The 25461-nt window shown below is 44.9% G+C and overlaps 1 protein-coding gene across 1 annotated transcript in view; it reads right to left on the reverse strand.

Moving 5' to 3' along the window:
* Positions 1-25461, reverse strand: part of GTF2H2C (GTF2H2 family member C) — a 229619-nt gene that overhangs the window by 143103 nt on the left and 61055 nt on the right. Inside the window, exons 4-5 of the mRNA XM_069224368.1 lie at positions 18957-18993; positions 2896-2982 (exon numbers count right to left, since the gene is read on the reverse strand). Coding sequence (XP_069080469.1) covers positions 2896-2982; positions 18957-18993 — 124 coding nt within the window. The remainder of the gene's footprint in view (positions 1-2895; positions 2983-18956; positions 18994-25461) is intronic.

Genomic DNA, 25461 nt, shown 5'->3' on the forward strand with positions numbered 1-25461 from the left:
CCCCACAGTGCCAGGGCCAACAGTGAAACATATCTGGCTCTGTGTGGAAGAGGAGGAAGCTCCCCCATGCTGCTTCTGGTGACCCGGAGCTGCAGCAATGCTCAACACTTGCTGCAGGGGGAGAATACTAACAAGCGCTCACCACACATTATAATACAGGAAAGTACCCCAAGCCACGCTCCCCATGTACGGTGGGGGAGGGCCTGGAGTAGCCAAAGCAAAGCTCTCCCCAGGCGCAGATGCCATATAACATAGTGGGCATGTGAAGCGCTCCTCATATGCTATGTGGAAGGAGGAAAATCTCTCAGAGTCTCCCAGCAGTCCCACTGGTACGGGAGCTCTGAGAGAGCAGGGGTCATCTAGCCAGCCCCTGGAGAACACTAGGTGGGGACAAAGCAGCCAGGCCAGCTCATCAGGGTAATTGGTGATTCCTCCTGGTAGTCCCCCTAGGATCTGGAAACCCACAGTCACAGAACAGCTGGCAGCAGGGGCAAGAAACAGAAAAGCAATTCAGTGAGTCCTTTATGTCACCCAGCAGCAGCAGCAGCAGCAGGTAGCAGGGCAACAACAGAAGAACAGTCCAAATTAGTCCTTTGTGCAGTTCAGCAGTCCTTCTGGCAGAGGTTCCGTCCCAGTTCCAAAAGTGCTCTAAAATCATGGGGTTAGAGCCCCCGTACTTATACTCCAAAATGTCTTTGAAGAAAGGGGTGACGTCAAAGTAACTCTTTAAAGTGAAACAAAACCTCCTCCGAACCCAGCGAACCCATTGTGTGAGGGCAGGACACAGCCTATTGACATGTGAGTTGTGAACGACCCTTCCTCTCCCCAGCCGAGGATGACTATCAGTATGCAGATGCTCTCTTGTCACACCTAGCACCACCTGGGTTGTGGCTGTCTAAAAAGTAGGCACAAAGTGTAGCTGTCACTCTGCCCTAGGTATGGATTGGAGTCAGGCTACAAAACACAAGAGTTATAAGCACAGAGAAATGCCCACTTTCTAAAAGTGTAATGCAATGTAAAAATCGAACTACACCAGTAAGCAGGATTTGTCATTACCATTCCAAACATACCAAACATGATATGGCAACTCCTCACAGATCAGAAATTACTATCATGTAGGATTCATATCTACTAGCTTTCATCTATATTTACGGTTGGTGTCCCTCTTTCCTCTTTGCTGGGCATCCAATGTACTGAGATCTAAGCTAGACAGCTGAGAAATGTTTCCTGTTCAATTATAATTTCCACACGTTTCTCTAAAAGAGGATAACAGGCAAGGCAAAATTATCGCAAACTTTAGGCTTGCTATAGAAGAATTGACTTAAGGGGTTTTGATTTAAAATGGTTTGAACCAGCAGTAAACTATTTTTGCCAAGGAAGAGATTTGTCACACCAGTTCAAGGCTCTTTGTTTCTCCCTCTCTCTGTATGCCGCTTATGAAAGACATAGTTAATTTTTCTCAAAGATCACCCAAATTAAAATTTACGATCCCTAGTAGCTTTTTCTACCAGCATTGTTCCGTTTATTACTGCCTCCTCTGCCTTCCCAGCTATAGAAGGTCACTTTCACTCCTTCTGTATGCTTCCTCTACTGTGTACTACTCTCCACATTATCAATAGTCTCGGAAGCAGTTCTCACCCTTCATTCGTTCACAAGGATTTTCTGAGGCAAAGGGAAGAAAGACCTCCAGACCAGTAACCAGAGATTGAATCAGCAGCTCTTGCTTGCTTGCAGGTGAATCTTGCTGAGCATATCTCCACTCTTCCTGACTTCTTATCTTGGGGCCCTGTAGTCCTTTCTTGGGGGTATCACTTATGTGAAGTTCTTGTTGTGATCTAGCGCTCTTTGGACCCTTTAATCTAGCTAGTGTTAAGGCTGCTATGAAACAGGCAGGTTGAATAGAGGGAGGACATGTAATTAAGTGAAACAGTCACACTAATCAGGTTACTAAATGCCAATACACTGTTGCATTTTAGTGTAGGTCTTTTTGTGGATGGTGCAACATTCTTCACCTCGCCTGATTCCTTAACAACCCTCCTAGCCCCTCACTTGCCCCTAAACACTGAGGCTTCTTTTTGTTGTATTGGTAAGTGATGGCTTTGTGCATAGGTATGAATGCTGCACAGATCAGTATTCAAGCAGAGTGAATGGGTGTGGTTTATGTACTGCAATAACAAGGAAGTAGAGTGGATGAATGCTGTATGCATGAGGAAGTTTTACGTGCTGGAAGCAAACACTCCCAGTCTGGTACATCTGCAAGTATTTTAACTTATGTTAAGGAAGCAAACAAATGTGAGAACTACCACAACATTCTTTTCTCCCAAGCAAAGGTGGATCAGGGCCTGCAATGCATATATCCAGACCATTCAACATTTATTGGATCAAACAATTGCTCAAAATGTAGTATGTACAGAATCTAAACAACATTTTAAAAGTGACCACATAAAAGAAATATACAGCTTATAAAGTCCATTATGAGCTCATTGTAACCTCATAGGCAACTAGAAGAATAAACCCATTCCATACCTTCATGTAAGTTTGCTTGCCAAAATGTATACACAAGGGTAATCAGCCTGGTGACAAACAAATCATTGTTACAGAATTGTAACATTTGGGAATATGGACCAAAGTCTAAAACCTTCAGCCAACTCCACCAGCAGGCTTTGGAGGGAGAGGCAGAATGTTACAGGGGAAGGTTAAGATAGGAATTTCACTATACTCTAACATTTAGACAACAGTATTTAGTATTAACTTATATTTTTATCAAAGAAACCATGTCAATGTTGAGTAAAAATCTGAGCACAAGAGACTAAACAAAGTGTTTGAGAAGCTTACAAAAGCAGAAATATTCCATCAACATAATATAACCTTTTGGCAATGAAGACCATCACCTACCTTTAATGAACAAGTAAGTCGGTTTGGTTTTAAGTCTTGGTCATCCATTGTTCTTGATCCATCAATGACCACGTAAAGATGTCGCATCTAATGTTAAAAAAATAAAATAAAATAAAAAACTAATAAACCCTATATAATAAAAGAAGGTGAAACCCCTAAATAATAAAAGAAGGTGATTGTGCTGATCCACTTTAGTCTTTAGGAATTTTTCTTCTCATACTGTATATGGGATGATGCACCCAGAGCCATATATTACAAGGATATTGCAAGTCACAGAGGCATCTGTGACCATATAAAGGAAGAATGCTGAAGGAGATGTTCCTTTGTAAAGCCATGAAACTCCAATGTGACTTACAATTTCCTTTTGGTTTGCGGTTGTCTACTGGAAAACAAAAACAAATGTAAAAAAGTTGCAGCTAAGAAATGCTGTGCCTTATAGGACAAAGATTTGGGGCAGGGACAAGGGAGCATCCTCCTGCTAAAGCAAGAGAGGGGAATTTACAGCAAGGTTGGGAAGGGGTGAGGATAAGAATGGGGTTTTTAGGATTCAGGGAAGGGTAGTATGAAGAAGTACTAAGGGGTTGGTAGGGTTCACAAGCTGTTAGCATTTAGGGGTTGTCTGAGATGTTTAAGGTTCAGGGAAGGCTACCATTAGAGGGTAATATCAATGTATGTTTAACTTCAAGGATGAGTTGCGGTAAAGGGTAGAAAGGGGCATTTAGGGATCAGGGAAGAGTAGCAATATGTTTGTATGGGATCACAAAAGGGTAGAGTTGAGGGGTCATTTGTTTATGGTTCAGGGATGGCTGTGTAAAGGGGTAGTAATGGGTTTCAGGGTTTGGGGAAGGGTAAAGTTAAGGGGTAGTAAGAGATTGATGGCATTCAAGGACTGATACCATTAAGGGTTAGTTAGGGGCTTTTAGCATTCAAGTAAGGTTTTTTTGGGACTCAGGGAATGATATCACTAAGGATTACTTCGGGGTTTTATGAATTCAGGGATTGAAAATGTTAAGGGGTACTAAAGAGTAATTAAGGTACAGGTACATAAATTAAAGAATGGTTGAAATAAACAAATGTAAAATGTTTGTAATTTTCATAGGTAATAATGAAAAACAAAATTATCTCAACAATTTCAAATCAACTTTAATGCAGCTATATAAAACGTCTACTTTAGTGCATACAATCTTTTTAAAACACAGGAATTAACATTTTATTCCTCATATCACATGGTCATTCACTGCTCTTACGACAGAACGCTTAAATAATTTGACACTCTTTATAAAAATGGCTACAATTGTGAATGCATGTTGCGTTGGCTTACAAGATGTATATAGCAATTACTACTTCTATATGGAACACAGAAGAGCCTGTAGTATAAATGTGGAATCTGTAATGTGAAATTAAACACATTATACAGTCAGCAATTTGCTGCAAAAAATAAGTTTAACGCAAAGTAATTAAAAAAATTAACTGTTGATCATAATGTCCACTAACATTCAGAGGGATCAAAGTTTTCATCTAATGAGCTGTAAATGAGCGAAAAGTACTGTTAGCAAGTGTCCACTTCAGGATCAGGACATATCAGAAGAGCTGAAAACCTCCTCAGGATGGTTCACACCCTTGGCGAACTGAGGCATCAATTCAAGAGTTGGAGAGAAGAGTTGAAAAACTTCTAAAGATAGTTTGTACCCTTGGTGAACTGAGGCATCAATTACAGCTCATAAGAATATTTCGGGACTATACTAGGTTTGTCCAGGCTAAAAGAACACGTTTCTTAACTATCTAACTACAGATTCCTTACCTTTAGAATTTCCTGGTGTCAGATTGGAATCTGAAATTTTTGCAGAGCAATACCCTTGCACTCGCCGTCAGGTGGTGGCATTCGGATCTGTGTGGCATCGTCTGCATCAATGGAGCCTTCTGTGACATCTTAGTCGCCTATAAAGGCGCCATTCAGGCTCGGGTAAGTCAGTTCTTTATCCACAAACTCCCACAACAGAAGTGCAGAACCATGGAAAGAACTCATTTTGTCTGTGCCAAAAAACTAGGGCCCTGAAAGGGACAATCCCTAACACTAGCAGAAGTGCCCGCAGGACAGGGAGGCATAGGTGGATGTAAACGTGTGCAAGGACTCCCATGTCTCCGCCTGACAGATGTCCAGGACTGGAACACCCTGTGATAACATAGTGTTAGCCGCCTTGCCCCTGGTGAAATGAGATCTCAAGCCCTCGGAAGGATGCTTCTGGGCCAGCGTGGAGCAGATCCTAATGCACAGAACGACCCAGCGCGAAATGGTTCGCTTCTGCACTGCCCGACCTTTCTTTGCTCCCACGTACCCCACAAAGAATTGGTCATCCACCTGGAACTTGTAGAAAGTTGGCTCTGTATATACTATCTCAAAGTGAGAGACAGTGTGCACAGAGTCCAAGGGTTCCCCTTAGAGGTTGATAGTGGCAAAATTAGATAATATTAATGCTCTATTTTGTGGTAGTGTGCTCGAGCAGTAGGCTTATCAGAGGGTAGTGTTAAGCATTTGTTGTACACACAGGCAATAAATGAGGAACACACACTCAAAGACTTAACTCCAGGCCAATAGGTTTTTATATAGAAAAATATATTTTCTTAATTTATTTTTAGAACCACAAGATTCAAATTTAGGTAAGTACATAAATTGTAAGGTACTTCACACAGTAAGTATAGAAATTTGATTTAAAATAGTAGTACACAGTTTTGGTAAAAATGGAAAATAGCTATTTTAAAAGTGGACAGTGCAAAAATCAGAAGTTCCTGGGGGAGGTAAGTAAATAATAGTTTCTCAGGTAAGTAAAGCACTTACACAGTCAGTCTACTGGGCATAGGCAGCCCACCGTTGGGGGGGCAAAGCCACAGCACCAGCAACACAGGGCCGGTCAGGTGCAGATGTCAAAGAAGGGCCCAAAACACATAGGCGCCTATGGAGAACAGGGTTGCTCCGGTTCCAGTCTGCTAGCAGGTAAGTACCTGCATCCTCGGGGAGCAGACCAGGGGGGTTTTGTAGAGCAGTAGAGCAGGGTGGGGGGGGGGGGGGGGGGGGGGGGGGGGGGGGGGGGGGACACAAGCACAAAAAACACACCCTCAGCGGCACAGGGTCGGCCGGGTGCAGTGTGCAAAGTAGGCATCTGGTTTTGTATTGAAAACAATGGAGGGACCCAGGGGTCACTCTGGAAATGCCGGCAGGGAACAGGAGGGCTCCTCTGGCCATCCACCGACTGGGCTAGGATGAGGGCCGCCTGCTGGTCACTCTTGCACTGGTAGGTGGATCCTCTCAGTCCTAGGGGCTGTGGGTGCAGTACTTGGTCCAGGCGTCGGGTTCCTTTGTTACCAGGCAGTCACAGTCAGGAGGAGTCTCTGGATCCTCTCTGAAGGCGTCGCTGTGGGGGTGCAGGGAGGTCTACTCAGGGTGTCCACGTCGTTGGAGTCCACTGGGAGTCCTCTCTGCAGTGTTGATTGTCCTGAACTAGAGCCAGGAGCGTTAGGCGCACTGTATGAATACTCAGGCTTCTGGCGGGAAGATACAGTCTCTTTAAAGTTCCTTCTTTGTTGCTGTCTTCAGGAGGTTCTTGGTCCTTTAGATGCAGGTCAGTCCTCTGAGTCCTCAGAGGTCGCTAATCGCGCTGGATGCGTCGCTGTGCAGGTTCTTTGAGTCTCGAGACAGACCAGTAGGACTGGGGCCAAGTCAGTTGTCATCTCCGTCGTCTCTGTGGGACTTTCAGGTCAGCAGTCCTTCTTCTGGTTGTAGGTTGCAGCAATCTGATTTCCTGGGTCCAGGCTCGCCCTTAAATACTAAATTTAGGGGTGTGTTTAGGTCTAGGGTGCAGTAGCCAGTGGCTACTGCCCTGGAGGGTGGCCACACCCTCTTTGTGCCTCCTCCCTGAGGGGAGGGGGCACATCCCTATTCCTATTGGGGGAACCCTCCAAAATCAAGATGTAGGATTTCTTAAGGCTGGGGTCACCTCAGCTCAGAACACCTTAGGGGCTGTCCTGACTAGTGGGTGACTCCTCCTTGTTTTTCTCATTATCTCCTCCGGACTTGCTGCCAAAAGTGGGGGCTGTGTCCGGAGGGGCGGGCAGCTCCACTAGCTGGGATGCCCTGGGGCGCTGTAACAACAGGCATGAGCCTTTGAGGCTCACCACCAGGTGTTACAGTTACTGCATGGGTAGGTGAGAAGCACCTCCACCCAGTGCAGGCTTTGTTCCTAGCCACAGAGTGACAGAGCACTCACCCCATGTGGCCGGAAACTTGTCTGGTTGTGGAAGGCTGGCAGGAAATGGTCAGCCTAACACTAGGAATTGGACTGGTATATAGGGGGTATCTCTAAGATGCCCTCTGTGTGCATTGTTCAATAAATCCCACACTGGCATCAGTGTGGATTTATTGTGCTGAGAAGTTTGATATCAAACTTCCAGATTTCAGTGTAGCCATTATGTAACTATGGAGTTCGTGTATGACAGACTCCCAGACCATATACTCTTTATGGCTACCCTGCACTTACAATGTCTAAGATTTGGCTTAAACACTGTAGGGGCGTAGTGCTCATGCAACTATGCCCTCACCTGTGGTATAGTGCACCCTGCCGTAGGGCTGGAAGGCCTGCTAGAGGGGTGACTTACCTATGCCACGGGCAGTGGGTTGAGGGCATGGCACTCTGAGGGGAGTGCCATGTCGACTTAGTAATTGTCTCCCCACCAGCATACATAAGCTGTGAGGCAGTGTGCATGTGCTGAGTGAGGGGTCCCCAGGGTGGCATAATACATGCTGCAGCCCTTAGAGACCTTCCCTGGCCACAGGGCCCTTGGTCCCAGGGGTACCAGTAACAAGGGACTTATCTGTGTGCCAGAGATGTGTCAATTGTGGGAACAAAAGTACAGTTTAGGCAAAGAACACTGGTGCTGGGGCCTGGTTAGCAGGATCCCAGCACACTTTCAATCTTAACTAGCATCAACAAAAGGCAAAAGGTTAGGGGGTAACCATGCCAAGGGAGGCATTTCCCTACAGAACTCTTCTGTGCGTCGGCAAAGGTAGAACGACATTACTCTTTCTGGGTCCAGACGTTGGAGTTGCTCCTCTTCTTTAGAGGGATGTGGTGGAGCAAAGAAGGAGGGCAGGGTGAGGTTCTGACTGGTGAAATGGGATAACTACCTTGGGGAGGAAAGAGGCATGAGTTCTATGTGAAACCATGTCCAGGAACATGGTGAGATATAGCAGCTTAGATGAGGGAGCCTGCGTCTCACTCACCTTCATGGCAGATGTTATTGCCAGTAAGAAGGCTGTCTTGATGGGGAGCAGCCGGAGGAGACAGTTGTGTAAAGGCTCAAAGGGAGCACACATAAGAAATGTGAGGACCAGATTTAAGTCCCACTGATGCATAACAAAAGACACAGGAAGATACATATGTACAAGCCCTTTGAGAAATCTATGTACAATGGGTGATTTCAATAATGAAGGCAGATCGGGCAGCCGAAGGAACGATGATAAGGCAGAAAGATACCCTTTGAGAGTGCCCAATGCAGAGCCCTGCTGGACAAGTGATAAGACAGAGAGACAAATGTCAGAAAGAGAAGCAGTAAGAGGATCAATCGATCTTTCTGTACAATAATTTTGGAAAGCGTTTCCAATATCGGGTGTATACCATCTTAGACGAGGGATGCCTTTCTGCTACAATAACTTTATAGACGTCGTGAGGAAGGTCAACGGCTGTCATCTGTTGCCGCTCAATCTCCACGCATGAAGGTACAGAGTTGACAAGTTTGTTGGAGAACCTTCCCCTGCTTCTGTGACAAAAGATCTTCCCGAAGGAGCAGCCTGATCAGAGGATTGATGCTCATTTTCAGAAGCTTGGGATACCAGACTCTCCGTGCCCAGTCAGGAGCCACCAGAATTACTTGGGCCCGGTCGTTCCTGATCCTCTTGAAAACTCTGGGCAGAAGTTGGATGGGTGGAAAGGCGTACAGAAGGCCTGAACTCCTCTGGTGATGAAAAGCATCGGCAAGCGACTGCCGTCTTGGAAAGTCCAACGTGCAATACCGCTGAAATTGCTTGTTCTCTTTGGAGGCGAACAGATCTAACCAAGGCTTTCCACACTGCTAAGAGTCTTTGTGCCACCTCCGGATAGTGACGCCACTTGTGATCTGTTAGGCTTTGACGGCTGAGTTTGTCCACCCTGGTGTTCAGAGAACCTGCCAGGTGCTGAACCAGCAGGGTTATGGCCTGCTGTTCCAGCCATGTCCAGAGACACAGGGCGTCTTGACAAAGGGTACACGACCCCACACTGCCCTGCTTGTTGCAGTACCACATTGCGTTAGTATTATCCATGAACAATTGCACTATCTTCCATTTGAAAACAGGAAGAAATGTCTTCAATGCTAGTCAGACCGCCCGGAACTCCAGTAAATTGATATGGAATCCAGATTCTGCCAGAGACCAGAGGCCTCTGATCTCCACCTCTCCCAGATGGCTGCCCCATCCCAGAAGTGACACATCTATCACTACTGTGAGATCTGGTTGAAGAAGGGAGATGAGTCCGCCTTTGACCCAATCGTAGTTCACTAACCACCACTGGAGATCTTTAGCAGTTCCCTCCGAGATCTGAACCATGTCTGTGAGATTTCCCTGATGATGTGCCCACTGGAACTTCAGGTCCCACTGCAAAGCCCTCGTATGCCATCTGGCATGTTTTATTAATTGGATGCATGAGGCCCAACAGCCTCAGAGTCTGTCTCACCAAAATCCAGGATGGAGTCTGAAACATCGGAATCATGACCTGAATATCCTGGACTCACTACTCAGGAGGATAGAGCTAAAACTGCACTGTGTCCAGAACAGCTCTGATGAAAGAGAGCATCTAAAAGGGAGTCAGGTGTGACTTTGGCACATTTATAGTGAACCGCATCGAATGCAGGATGTTCGCCATAGTCTGAAGGTGGGTGACGACAATCTGGGGTGAAGGAGCCTTTAACAGCCAATCATCGAGGTAGGGGAAGACTGAAACCCTTAGCCTGCGCAGACCACCACCATCAACTTTGTGAACACCTGAGAGGCACTGGTAAGGCTGAAAGGTAGGACAGTAAACTGAAAGTGCTTGTGGCCTACCTTGAATAGCAAGTAGCACCTGTGGGCAGGCAGGATGGGGATGTGAAAATATGCATCATGTAAGTCCAATGCTACCATCCAGTCTCCTTGGTCTAGGGCAGACAAGACCTTAGTCAGAATGAGCATTTTGAATTTTTCCTTTTTGAGGAAGAGACTGACTTCCCGCAAATCCGGATTAGGGTGAAGGCCCTTGTACTTTCTGGGTATCAGGAAGAAGCAGGAATAAGAACCACTGCCTACTTCTGATATTGGGAGCCTTTCTATGGCTCCCTTGGCCAAGAGAGCTGTAACTTCCTCATGGAGCAAAACCAAGTGATCCTCCATCAGCCGTTCTTTTGAGGGAGGCATTGGGGAAGGAAAAGACAGGAAGGGGAGGGAATAGCCCCTCTGTATGATCTGCAAGACCCATTTGTGCGATGGTATGGACCGCCAATGAGGGGGATGAAATTGAATCCTCCCTCCAACTGGAAGTACATGGTCTTGCAGAATCATACTAGGAGGGCTAGGATGCTGTGGAGGGCTAAGTGATGGAGGACTTCTGGCCAGACCCACTGGGTCTAAGAGCACCACAACCTAGTCCCACACAGGATGCTGACCTGGCAGAGGACGGCGGCTGGTCTGCGGTACTCTGCCCTTTCCGAAGCCTCGAAAGGGTGATAGACAGACTGTTGGCAAGGGGTTGCCGAGAAGCTCAAGGACTTGGCCGTAACCCTGGAGTCCTTGAAGCGCTCCAGCGCCAAGTCTGCCTTTTCCCCAAAAAGGCTGCTCCCATCGAAGGGCATGTCCACAATATTTACCTGGACATCCCCCGAAAAGGTACATAGCCGGGCGTGGTGTTGAAGGGCCACTGTCAAGGAAATCGCCCTGCCCGGCGAGTGAGTTGTGTCCAAACCACACCAGATGGTAAACTTGGCTGCATCTCTCCCATCTTTAGCTCCCTGCGAGAGAGTGGCCCGCACAACCTCTGGCATCTGAGGAAGCAGCTGCGCCACCGTATCCCATAGTGCATGGGAAAAATGTCTTAATAGGCACAAGGTGTTTTCCGACCTCAATGCCAGGCTTGAGGAAGAAAACATCTGCTATCCCAATTGGTCCAGCCCCTTGCATTCCCTATCCGAGGGGGTGGACGGGAAGGTGCCATGGGATGTGGAGGCCTGTACCACCAAGCTCTACGGGGTTGCCTGGAGTGAGACAGGTGCCCCTCTGCTGGGTTTGGTCCACGTCCCCAGCAGGACAACAGCCGACAGACGAGGTGAAGTCGAAGTCCGCTTGGACTTCTTCCTTTTGTGCCTCTTCCCAGAGTGCCCGGAGGACCTCGAATGGGATGAAGAGGACTTGGGGCTCCTGGAACGGTCCTGCGACCTCCTCCTCGACCAGGACTGTGACCTTCGAGGAGCTGTGCCAGCCGATGTCGACTGCCTGCCCGCCATGAGCTTCAAGGGCTCCTCCCTCAAAGCTTTCGGAGCCACTTCGAGTCATGATCTTGGTCTAAGCACCAGAGACATACCTGGTGGGTGTCCATCACCGACAAGGCGCAGTGGCAGGCACCACACGGCTTGATCCCAGTCTTCCTAGAAGCAATTCCTGCACAGACGCAAAGAAAGTCTAGGAAAAAAGCCTGTAAAAAAAGACAGAGGGTAGCTCAATTCCAGATCTGTGCTTTAGCCAGCACAGATGTCAAAGAAATGATGTATGTGTGCCTAGGTGGTGCCTTTAAAGGCGACCATGACACCACAGACGGCTCCAATGACACCGTCGTAGCCACGCGGACCCGAACGACACCACCCTATGGCGCACGCAAGGGTAATGGTCTGCAAAAGTTCCAGATTCCAAGCTGATGCCAGGATATTCTAAAAGGTAAGGAATCTGCACCTAGAATTCTCTATCAGATGAAGTCTTTTGAGGGGGTTTAAAACACACTTCAAGCCTCAAGTCTAAAATATATGCCCCATCTCCAGCTAATCTTAAGGTTATCTTCCAATCAAAATCCTTCTTTTTTGACATGTCAGTGGTTGCATAGGAATGAGTTAAGGAATCACAAGTTATGCATCCACATCCTCGCTCTCTGAACTCTCTGCCCCCAAGCTGTCAGCACAGGACCACAAGATGAAGGATGACCTTGGCCCGATGCCCCACTGATCACAATCAGACTCTTAATCCAGGAATGATTTTCAGCATGCCTTGTCCAATTCATGTCACACACCTCCCCACAAAGCCCGATGTGTTAAGATGCATAGGCCCTTATTACAACCCTGGTGGACGGTGTTCAGTCGGCTGTAGCACCGCCAACAGGCTGGCTGTAATTACCGCCAAATTATGACATTGGCGGTTTGGCCCGGCGGCCGTTACTAGTCCACCTGCAGGATCATCACCCTGCATACCGCCATGGATTTTGTGGTTTTGAACTGCCACGAAAACCATGGCAGTAGGCACTATCAGTGCTAGGGAATTCCTTCCCTGGCACTGATAGGGGGTTTCCCCCTTCCTAGAGTTCACCCCCAACACCCACGACCTCCCTACCTCCCCCCGAAGATGGTAGGGCCCCTGACCTCCATGGCCCCCCCAACATACCCCCCACTCACGCACGCACCACTCACACACATACATGCACACATACATACACGTTACATCCCCACATCACACCCCCGTAAACATACACGCACCCACACACACCCTCTAAACACTCACACTCACACTCACACCCCCATTCACACACACACCACACAACACTCCCTCCCATGTCGGATGATCACCTTACCTGCCTCGGTGGTCGTCCGGTGGGCAACGGGTTCCATGAGGGATGCTCCGCCGCCAGCACCCCGTCACCAGAACACCGCCACGCCGAATACTGAAGCGTAATTTGGTGGGCGGTGTTCTGATGACATGGGGGTGATGGAGGACCAACCTCCACTGCACCGCCGACCGCCAGTATGGCTGCTGGCAGCTCTCCCACCAAAAAATGGAGGAGGGTCACCACCAGTCATAATATGGTTGGCGGAAGACCGCCAACACTGGGGCCATAATCTCCTGCATTGCCTGAAATAGAATCTCGTTTTTGTTTATTTTTAACAACACATTCATAGTTGAATGAGATCCTAGCCCCTGACCTGGTGGTAAATGCCACTGGCAATAGCTATACACATTTACACACTGGTCGAGCGTCATACTAGGAGAGGAGCATGCAATTTTTTGTTGTCTTCAAAGAACACTTACAATGTACCACTCATATACAGAGGACACTCTTAAAGCCTTAAAATGCATTGGTCTAATTTCTACTTAGCAAACGCTGCGTTTCCTACTCATCTGTCGTCTGCCCAGACACACATGAAGCTATATGACTCATGATCTTTGAGATTTGTTTAGGGCACACTCCTTTGCCTCACCAAGCCACCCATTCTAAGTGACATATCTACATACTGACAATTGTCAGGATGTCTTTCCTCAGGAATGTTTCGATTCTATGACCTCCTTTAAAATGAAGCATATTATATAGACGCCTATACAAAACAATGGTCACACTGTAGATCACATCTGTACACCCAACAATACTGCCTAACTCTTAGATCGCATCTTCCTGACATTGTAAGACCACAGTCTAATCTGCTTTGAATTTCCCTGCGGTCTGGAAGAAAATCAAACTGACAAGGACAATTCAAGTGTTAGATTCAAACCTGTGGTCTTTAGCTAACTTTAGCAAAGTTTCTGAAGCCTGATTATATTTCTGTAACACTGTAACCACTGTCCTTGTTCATGAAGTCCAAGCCAAATGTTACAAATTCGATTTCAATGACCTTCAAATAAACAGTTGCCTGTTTCTTTGCAGAATTATAGACATTAAGAACTACAGAAACTGAGACAGCTGGAAAGCAAATGCTGTGACTCTGATGAGGAACATGATGCACTGAGGTACACCTAAATGTACCTCACTCTTTTCAAACACTGTGTGATGAGCTTGCACATCTTTTTTAATTAAAACATTCTGAAGATATGTGGGAATAAATAATATGTATTTCATTCTATTACTCCATTTTCTCTTAAATAGTCTACTCTTTGATAAATTGGTTCAGTTTTATTCCTAGTAATCGTTAAGTTGTATCCATGCCAATGTTATTTAAATCCGGCTCCACTAACAATCTCACACGCTGTCCTTTCTACAGTCTGGGAATACATAAAATCTGGGAGACATCTGGGCCTCAATATTAACTGGGACAAATCCCTGGTCTTCCTGTTGACACTGGCCACCATGCCTTGCAGAATGTCAGACCCATTAAAGTGGAGTACCGGCCCAGTGACGTACCTCAAGATATGGCTACACCGCGACCCAGATGAGATTGTACCCGCAATTATGGCACTGCTATATCGAACCTTGAGGACAAGGTACAGAGATGGCCCAAACTTCCCTTGTGTATGGCAGATAGAACAGCCATCCTGAAAATGATATACTGCCCAAGTTTCTGTACTTATTCATAAACATTCCTATAGTGCTACCACAAGATTCCTTTAAAACACTACGGACACACCTCACCACCCTCATATGGGCAGGTATGCAGCCCAGATTGTGATAGGAGGTACTCACTGTACCCTATGCCCAAGAAGGCTTCAGTGCTCTTGATCTGAAACTTTACTAATTGAGTGCTCAAATCCACGCATAAATCCCACGTCATGCTGGAAGTAGATAGTATAAGCCTGATACCGCTAAATGCCATTCTGAGACACTGGGGTACTGGTGGTAATATGGAGGAGGTTGACATGGTGCGCTGCAGGGTACACACAAGGTAGAAACTACAAGCACCATCCTCTCGGGAGCAGCTCTAAGCCCCATAACTCTAAAGGTACCACACCCTCCTATTGTCAACTCATCAGGAAAGAACCCTAGAGATCCTAGGCAAAGTAGAATTGCGCTATATGAAAGACATCTATTCCGGGGAGAGAATTCATTAAATTAGAAGCTATCCCTCAACTACAATATCACACACTGCTGCTTACCTTTATGTACTACTGCATTCATGCTGCGTTCCCCTAGCTACTGAACTAGATCCCCACTCTACCTACACTACACGTGCTGTTGCCCACTCCTTCACATCATAGACTGACAAACATGCTCTACAACTGAGAACCAAATAAGGACAGAGAAAGCACTGAGTAGATGGAATGAGGTACTAATTCCACCACTAACACAAACAGAATGTTTTTTTTGCTGAACACAAACATGTAGCTGTCCTCTTAATGGTAACCTGTGCATCATACACTTTAAGTATGTGCACCCGACCCGCAAAGACAATCTGAGAGCTGGGTCAGACTTTGTCAATGGATGAGCCCCTATATACTGCGGGTGTTTGATGGGGGCTGGGGGGGGAGATTCCTACAGCCGAGTATTCCCCCCTGAACCCCCCCTGATTATCCTCTGTCTGCGATAAAAAAAACTCAAACCCTGTCACCCCTCTCATTCTTATGGCCGGTCCCAGTTGAGCTGCTGTTTATTTTCATGTAAGATGTTTATGTATGCGTTGCGATTTTCCCTACTGTGATGCGTATAATATGCAGTTGATTCATTTGGCATTCTGTATTCTTTTGATTGATGCGCTGATGGGTGCCCTGAGTGGTGCCATAGTGCACATGCTGTCTTTAAATGCCTTAATTTTGAAACAACATTAATAAAAATATGCTTTAAAAAAGTATTTGCAGCAGCTCTACCATACCCTGGTCACACTAAACAGGTATGGACTAAAGGAAGACTCGCACCGTGTGAGATGCAGGGGTGGAGGCTGACTTTGTACCCCAGGCTTGGAAGAGTTCCCCCATCTTCCCTTACTGGACACAAAAGACACACTCTCACACAGATTAATGGAACGGATAGATGAGAAACACCAAAAATGCCTATGGGACTTTGTCAAAAATGTGTCATCAATGGTGTGTAGACTAGCAGCAGGGCACTCCTGCTGACAAAACGGAGAGTAGCAATATGCTGTGGTAAACGCAGTGTACCGATGAAGCAACAATAGCTGACTGATCTTGTCTACTGCACAGAACAACTTTACACACAGAAACTGCTGGTGGCATCCTGTCCCAAGTATATGTGGCTTCCCCTAAGAACCTACCTGCTGACAGATGGTGTGGAGGCTTCAGAGGGACAGTGAACATGCCCACACTAATTAAAGTAATTTGCTCAAACACATGATTCATATCGGTATTGCTCTTCTGTTTTCTGTTGTATAATTGATTTGGGGTTAATGCATCTAAATAAAAGTTCAAATAAAAAAAATGATTGTCCTAAATAATCAATATATGAAGGTGTGCTAATAAGGACAGTAGCTTCATTACGTTAGCAATAACGGAATGAGATATCCTGTCACTATCACAAAATACTGATTGTTTATGAAGCAGTGGTATCATATACCAACCACATTAGAGTGGGAACGTCAGCTGAGGAAAAACTGTGTCCTTTCTATTAGTTGTACATAGAGAAGATGATAGACTGCATCCTCTTTTGTTTACTACTGAGACACAGAGTGATTTGTGATGTGCAAAGAGCCACGTTCTGTTAATGAAGGGCCCAGAGTGCTCTAGATCATTTATGTGCTCATAGAACTCACCATAACTGTATCTGATCTTGATGATCTTTTATTAGTTTTGAGCTGATGAAGCAATTGAATAATGTGTACTTACTCTTATCCACGACAGATTAAGGGCCTGATTAGGACCTTGGCAGATAGGATACTCCATGACAAACGTGACGGACATCCGACCCGCCATTTTAAATGTTCCATAGCATATAATGGAACTTGTAATACGGTGGATGGGATATCCGTCACATTTGTGACAGAGTATCCCATCCGCCAAGGTCGTAATCAGGCCCTAAGTTTTGCAATATTTCTGTTAATGCAAAGAGCAGCTTTGTTTACAGAATAAGCTTCAAACCACTGTATTAAAGCATAAAGCAAAGTCTGGATATTGCTTCTCTGTAGCAGGAGCTGAACCTGAAATAAGCTCAGTTAAAAAAAAACAAAAAAAACACAACTTAATGCAAACAAATCTGAAATCTATGATGGCAAAATATTTCCTGGCCTACGTATATGGGAAACACCCCCATTTTCCTTGCTCCCCCCACCCCAGTATCTAGGATCAAATCCCAAGCGGTCTTCTTTAACTCACATCTATTCTTGAAAACTCACATTAGGGCTGCATTTCTTCTACCTATTGCTGCTTCAAGAAACCCTTCCATTTTAGCCTCACCATCGCCATGCTCATGTATCCTTTCTGGCAATGATTACTGCAGCATCTTTTATTTTGCGACTCTGCTTCAAAGAATACAAAATGTTGCTGTTCTGCTAGTTTGCAACCTAAAATCTGACCAAGTTACCATGGCAATAATATATCTCTACTGGCTCCTTTTGAAACAAAGTACTACTTTTAAAATCCACTGCCTTACACATAGTTTTTATGGAACTGAAATGTCATCCCTTGGCTTGTGCTTTACCCACTATACACTAGTGGCATGTTTTTACTCTAATATTCAAATACTTCTTTGGATACCGGACGCTAAATGCTCTAGATCTAGCAGCAGTGCTAGCTTTCTTTAGGTTGAGCATAGCAGCGCGCATGCGCTGCTTTTCTTACGTGTTGGTATCTATGAGGGCTTTTAACCACACCCACGGCACGCCCATCACTATCACTCGTTCACTGACTTGTTTTTCAAAAATCTGTTGTTATCATAAGTAAATGCTTTATGTTTGTCCCTCCTTGGGGAAGTTGTGTTACTGCATTAGCCATCAACCCTGTTACATTAAGAACTGCATGTTTGCCAAAATGTTTGCCTGCGAGCAAACTTCCTTTTCCTTTTGTGTCTCCCCTTCACGCACACACTCATGGCGACCGTTGCATTTTCAATCAGCTAGCTTATGTCAACTGTTTTACTTTTCATTTTATGTGGCCATAAAAGTCCTGTTAGAAATTTACAACACTAATAGCTGTAACTCTAGCAAATGCAAGACGCATTGCATTGCAAATTCTTGTTTTACTTGGTCTTCTACTTTTGATCAGTCTCCCTCTACACATCACAACTATTCAATTCAATCTAACCTTTACAAGGGCTATAAAACACTATCTGTTTTGTTGATCAAACTTTACTTTGTCTTTCTTTCTGTTTTTATCACCTGCTTATTGTTCCAAGAACCACTATGCCTATGTTAGTGAAGGAGCTCTTGAATGAATTTCAACTTGTGTAAGTGAACAATACAGCAACAAAGTGCTCTGTATGATCTAGCAGGAGTTAGGGTAGTCACTAAGGGCTAGGAAAGCATTTTATTCCCAACCAATCCTGTTTAGAAAGGTATTCAACAAGACCTGTGTCAAACGTAATAGCTTCATAAAGTCTACAAACAACTAAAGGTTGTACATTTTCAAATTCACTTTGCAAGCCACATAAACAACACACAGAGATGGTTGGCTCAGTCAAACGCATAAAGCAAATGTTCCCAATCATGGATGTTTCTGAGATCACAAAAACAGCTTATACATCTGGTGCTACCAGACTGCTTTAGCCAAGAGCCTTAAGCACAGTAGAGAGTAATCTATCAGGGCAAAGAAGACAGTGGATGGAATCAACAACAATTTCACGGCAAGGGCAATAAGGTAACCACAGAGTAACTGTAGCTTTGAAATGATCGTACCTAGGAGGGTGCTAGTGCCTACATACATGACTGTGTGCACCACCAGAGAAAGGACCCAAGCTGAAATCGGAAGAGCATGACAAATGTGTCTCAAGCACGCTCATTATCATATTTATTTATTTGCATGATTTAAAGTTTTAGGGAAATATACGTATTGAGAAACGATTTAAGAATTTCATTTAAATAACTAGCTAATATATTTATCTTTTGTCTAAATGTCATTAATAGCTAGTGGAAATGGAATGCAAAAGAAAGACACTTACCATTCCTAGCCGAACTTGCCCATGATGCTGGAAGACTCTGTAGAAATTCAGAAAAACCTAATATTAATTCTCCTAAAGGTAGAAAGCAGTTATTACCTATTTTAATGGAAGTAAAGTAATTTGAACAGCCATCCATATATGCTGCAGTAATTAAGTGTACATTTAATCTTGCAGTTCGATTGTCAACCATGTATAGTCCTTGTCAAAATGCTAATTTCTGCCAGAAAACATGCCAGTGAAACAGCTCTTTTTGTTTGATCTTATGCTTTATGAGAATTTTCTAGTTGTTTTTCACAACCCATTCTGCTGGGTCTCTTCCACATGCAGGGGCCCTCTAATCAGATGATCTCTGAATAACAAGCTCGCATCTAAGGAGCTCTGACAGGCAAAATCGTGTTTAGTGCTCCTCAAGCAATAGTGTCAGTCGAGGACTCTCAGATGTGAGGGATCACAAACTGGTATTGCCCCTGTGGAGAAGAATACAAAGCATACCTTTTAAATAAGCTACGCTTGAATCTGTGCACATCGTCATCAGTCTTTCAAAGGCAAATTAAAGAATAAATATAATAATTACCTTTATGCTCCAAAAATTATGTCACGTCAGGGGTGTGTAGTCTGTCATTGTAGGAAGCAACATAGAAGAATAGGCTTCAAAACAAACACCTGCGAACAAAACAGGTCTCTTCTTTAGGGCCTATTGACTTTGCAGTGGTTGTTAGCGATACTGTGTAGCTTCGCTGATTCTGTGCAGCATGGTCAAAGAGTATACTTTAAAAAAAAAGAAAATGCTGGGACGCATCTGCCGGCACCATTTTGTAGGTGTGCGCAATATGAGCTAGCATGCCTACAAAATGACACAGGTGCCTCTTTTCCTTTTTGTTTACCAATTCATGCTGGATTGGTAAATATATATTTTTTTGTTAAAAAGTGGCGAATGGGGCATGAACTGATCGAGCGTGAAGTAAGATGTGTGCCGCCGAGCTCCTGTGCCGGCTGAAGGCCCCAGAGTGATTTATCCTATAATATGGCACCTTTCTGAGCTCCTTCTGTGTGGCTGGGGTGCGGCCTCCTTGAGGCACAACTGAAAGTGGACGGTGGACCAACTGGCCAAGATGGCAACCACCCAGCAGTAAGAAGTGTTAGAGAGTAAACATTATTAATAAAAATGTGTAACTAAAATGAAATTATTAACGTGCACTAAAAAGGGTTTAAACAAAGAAACGTGTTTTAGAAAAATAAACGTGCAACTTTAAAAGTGATTCTTATAGTGTCAGCCACCTCGAGTTCAATGTGAAATAAAAAATGTCTAGAAAATGTATTTTGTTTAATCATAATTAACTGCACTGGAAAAAGATGATTATTACAAAACTAATGGTTTGAAATTATTGTGAAATATTTTATTCTTCATGTATTAGCAATAGTGAAAAGGCCCACATTTTAGTATTTTTCCAGAAGCACGATGTTTAAATGTCATGTTGATTTTACTGAAATGCTTTGCAAACATTGTTTATTAGACATCCTAGCAGTGGAAAGTTACTGCTTTCCCTGTCCTCCTTGTACTGTACATTCTAGTGATAAATGTTTTAAGTTTTAACAATGAACATTTGTTTTTGAAAGGAAGCAGCATTAGTTAAATGTGTTCTCTGCTTCTGTGTCCTTTTAAAATGCAAATTATTGCAGAAGCTGTCAACTGGAGAGTGAACGTGACCCTACCCTATCTTGGAAGGAACAAAGAAAAGATACAACTGAAGCACAGATGATGATTTATTGGCTGTGCACTAACCCACCTCATAGTCTTATCCAAAAGAGGCTTAGCTAGTAACTTAATTGGACTTTAATTTAGCATTCTGTTTAGCTTCTGTTCAGTTCTGTTATTCAGCTCTTGTCTATGATTCAAACAGTTCAGATACTTTACGCTCAACATTACTGACTGTTTTCCCTTTTATGTTCCTGATGCCGACTAAAGGCCAGCAGTTCCTGTGCTCTGCTGATGAAGAATCTGCAAGCTGCTGTCTCATTTAGGAGGGGTATAACCAATATGCATTTGTTATTCCTTTGCAGGTTGTCCCTTTAGAAAATCATCAAAAACGCATATTTTGTTTGGCAACAGAGATAGATAGTTTTCCAAATTAATTTTGATCTTATTTTTTAATTTTTACATGTGACAAAGTCCAGCCCATGCATGCTTTTCAAATTAGATTTTAGAAGCTAGGATGGCTGACCCAATATTTGATTTGAATGAATATTAATTGATTGTGTTTGATTCAACTGCACAGTAGTGTATTCTGTTTCTATTCTTCAAAGAAATTCTGTTCTTATTCTGCATAATTCTTTTGGAATGTTTAATGATAATTGCACTTACTAGACTGAGATTCTTTAGACGCTTTGGACAGCCTGTGTTGTTTCTGTATTGCTATCATTTGGTTTTGCGCATCAGTTATGTGGCCTTAGCATTGTCAATTTAAGGGCAATACATGTTTATACTTTACTAAATTGGTGTGGTGATTCATGGCCACATAAGTCATGGTGTGTTTAAATTACTGACTCCTTATTGTATATTGTTATTGTTTGATGGCTACTGATTCTCATTGTTTAATTGGATGATCTTATACTCCTGTCTGAGTCAAAAGATTTGAGCCGACCTCTGAGGATAGTAGCCTCTTACATGTCACCTTATCATCAAATAATATAAAAGAATATAGGGTCTTGCGCTCACAGGAGCCGGTCACTACTGGAGGAGCATAGAGACCTGCGGAAAGGTGAAGGGCTGCTAAGGAACGGGAGCCATCTAGTGGAGACCAAATACGCCCTCCCACACCCTTGGCTTGGAGATCAGGGCTTGAGATCTAGGTGTTTGGGAGCAAGGCGTAGGATTTCGACCTGGGCCTAGACTCTCCCCTGCTAGTTGTGACCTTTGGTAGCACTGCAGCCAGATCGACGAGGAAGACTCGTAACCCGAGGGGGAAGGAGGTAGGGTGAGGGGAGCCCCCTGTTGCAGAATGTTGACACCGGGGATGGCCAAGTGACGACGGAGGAAGGGAACGCATCACTGGCTGTGCATATGGCGACCATTTTGAAGGCCATAAGGGCCAGAAAGGTGTCATTTGAAACACAGATAGCTGCAGTGGTGAACGAGGTGGACTCCTCTGTGTCGACCATAAAAAAAATGATGGACATTTTAAAGAAGTGGAGGACCAATTGGGTACCAGTTTGCCACACGGAAAGGAGCTGACATTGAAATGCTCCACTATGGAAAAGGAGGTAAAGGTGCTGACTAACCGAATGAAAGATGCAGACAGTAGGTCCTGCTGCCACAACGTACACCTGGTTGGGGTTCTGGAAAAAGCAGAGGGTTTTAATTCAGAACGTTTTGAGGAGGAATGGCTGGAAAAGACTGTTCTGCAGGGCCATCCGTCAAGCTTCTTTTCTGCAGAGTGTGCGCATAGAATACCCACGTACCCTCCACCGCCTGGAGTGCGCTGCACCTGTTTATAGCCCATTTGATGACCTTTAGGGACAGAGATGTTATCCTGCAAGTGGCTCGGAAACATGGTCCTTAGTCAATAGACGGACATGAGTTTAACATGTACCCGAACTACAACAACTTGGTCCAGAGGCAGAGAGATGCATTTTCTGCTGATGAAGAAAGTGCTACAACAGCTAAATCTAAAATATGCACTCATTTTCCCAGCAAAGCTTGGGACTGTACACAGCAGCAAGACTCATTTATTTCAAAGGCTCAGGAGAGCTGGGCATTGTTGGACAGACGGATCATTGTCTCGCTTGACACCAATAAGGCCTTTGACTCTGTGGAGTGGCCATACTTGTTTGGGATCCTAGCTAAGATGGGGGTTCGGACAAACTTTGTTTGATGGGCCAAATTGTTATATGAAAGACCGAGAGCTATAGTGAAGCTGAACAGTCACTTGTCCTGGGAGTTCCGGGTCCCAACAGGGTGCTAGGAAGGGGTGCCCCCTCCTGCCGATGCTGTTTGCCTTGGCGATAGAGGCGCTGACGGAGTGGGTGTGGATTGATGCTCAGGTATTGGGCTGGCCTGGAAGGGCGGGATGGGAAGAGCGTATATTGCTGTATGTGTATGATATCTTGCTGTACTTGACACACATATCAGGTACTGAGCCATTTGCAGGACATCTTCTGCATCTTCAGCACATACACTGGTTTTGTCATAAATTGGGAGAAATCTCTACTGTTCCCGACGTGAGATAGGAGCCAGTTTGAGAACTGCCTCGGAGTTCGAGGGAGGAAACACAACAGGTATAAATATCTTGGGATTTGGGTCACTTGGAACACTGAATCTCATTACGAGGCAAATCTTGGGCCTATTTTACAGGAGTTCGAATGTGAAGTACAACATTGACATACGTCGTTATTGGGAAAGGCATCCATGTTGAATAGCTCTTCCCCAACTCTTGTACATCCTTCAGAATAGTCTGCACCCGTCGCAAGGGTGGATATGCTTGTGAAAACACTTTTTTGGGCGTGCGAATAACCCAGCATGGCCATGAAAGTACTCCAAAGTTCTAAGTATGAGGGAGGCATAGCTTTACCGTGCATTAAGAAATACTATGATGCTGCACAAGTCAGCGTGGTGAATGACTAGGAGGACCCGGCCTTTCATTTTGATAGATGAGGCATGGTCAAGCAGAGCTATCTGCATGCCTGATACGGGGGGACGGTTGGCCCCTACTGTCTTCCTGGTCACTAGAACAGTGGTGGCCATTTGGAAAAGACTGACTAGGGAGATGGGTTGGGGAAGTAGGTTGACACACCTCCGGGAAGGTTACAAATTCCAGCCAGTGATAGAGCTCAGAGGTTTTCAGGGCTGGGATAGGATTGGCCTCTCTACCTTTGCTGACGTGTGGGAGGCTAATGGGGTGGTTTCATTTGCCTTCCTGCAGAAGGAAGGAACAAGTTACTTACCTTCGGTAATGCTTTTTTCTGGTGGATACACTAGCTACCTGTGGATTCCTCACCTTATGAATTCTCCCAATGCGCCAGCATTCAACAGAAACTTTCTTCCTAGCTCTTCACGTCGACGAAGACGTCTCGATTGCACGGTTCAGCACGTGACTACGTCATCCTGGCAATAAGAGGTCCTAGCTGGCGTGCTGACGTCAGTTTCACCATTTTTTACTTGCCTTTGAGGCAAACAGATGAAAATCGACCTCACAAAAACAACATATATATATATACATACCAATCCAAATACAATATAAACACAATATTTATTTATATAAAAATACCCAAAAAGGTATATACATATCTAGCAAAAGAAGTCTTGGTATGACCAGACAGGCAACGAGGAGGTGGGTGGGACTGGTAGGAATCCACAGGTAGCTAGTGTATCCACCAGAAAAGCGTTACCGAAGGTAAGTAACTTGCTCTTCTGATGGATACAACTACCTGTGGATTCCTCACCTTACGAATAGAGTCCCAAAGCAGTACCGCACCGAGAGGTGGGTGCCTGACCGATCACACCAAGAAATCCTGCAACACAGAACGTGCAAAATGGTCGTCCCTCCTAACTTCCGAATCCAAGCACTAATGCTTCGCAGAAGTGTGGAGGGAGGCCCAAGTTGCTACCTTACAAAGATCCACAACTGGTACACCTCTAGCCAAGGCTGAAGTGGCAGACTTAGCCCTGGTGGAATGGGCTCTAATACCCTCAGAAGGAACTTTCTTTGCCAGTGATTAACAGCTCTTTATGCAAAGAATGACCAACCTGGACATGGTTCTCTCGTGTGTGGCTTTGCCCTTCATCTTGCCCACATATCCAACGAAGAGTTGGTCATCAACACAAAAGTCTTTTGTCCTTTGAATATAAAAACTCAGAGCTCTTCTCTGGTCTAGGCGATGAAGTCTTTCTCCTTTGAAGGGTGGGGAGGAGGGTAGAGGGATGAAAGAGTAATAGACTGCCCCCTATGGAAGGGAGTGACAACCTTAGGAAGGAAAGCCGCCCTGGTTCTCAACACCAGCTTGTCAGCATGAAAGGATGTAAAGGGAGGTGTGACACTAAGAGCCTGGAGCTCACTCACACGCCTAGCAGACATGATAGCAATGAGGAAGACTGTTTTCAAAACTAACAGCCTCAAAGAACAAGAATGCATAGGCTCAAACTGTGAACCCATTAAAAAAGTAAAAACCAAATTCAAATCCCACTGAGGCATGAGAAACAAAGTGAGACGAAACTTGTTAGTCAGGCCTCTCAAGAACCTGACAACTATAGGAGGTTTAAACAAGTAAGGTTGATAAGGAAGGCACAGAAAGGCCGACAGCGCCAATAAGTAACCCTTCACAGTTGCAACTGCACAACCCTTCTGTGCTAAGGAAAGGGCAAAAAGCAAAACATAAGATAAATGGGCCTTTAACCCCTTCTGTGCCGCGGACGTAGTGGTTACGTCCCGCGGCACAGTGCTGCTGTGCCGAGGACGTAACCACTACGTCCTCGGCACACAGCCCAGAGGGAGCGCTCTCGCTCCCTCTG

This window comes from Pleurodeles waltl, chromosome 1_1, assembly GCF_031143425.1.
Source record: "Pleurodeles waltl isolate 20211129_DDA chromosome 1_1, aPleWal1.hap1.20221129, whole genome shotgun sequence".
Taxonomy (NCBI): domain Eukaryota; kingdom Metazoa; phylum Chordata; class Amphibia; order Caudata; family Salamandridae; genus Pleurodeles; species Pleurodeles waltl.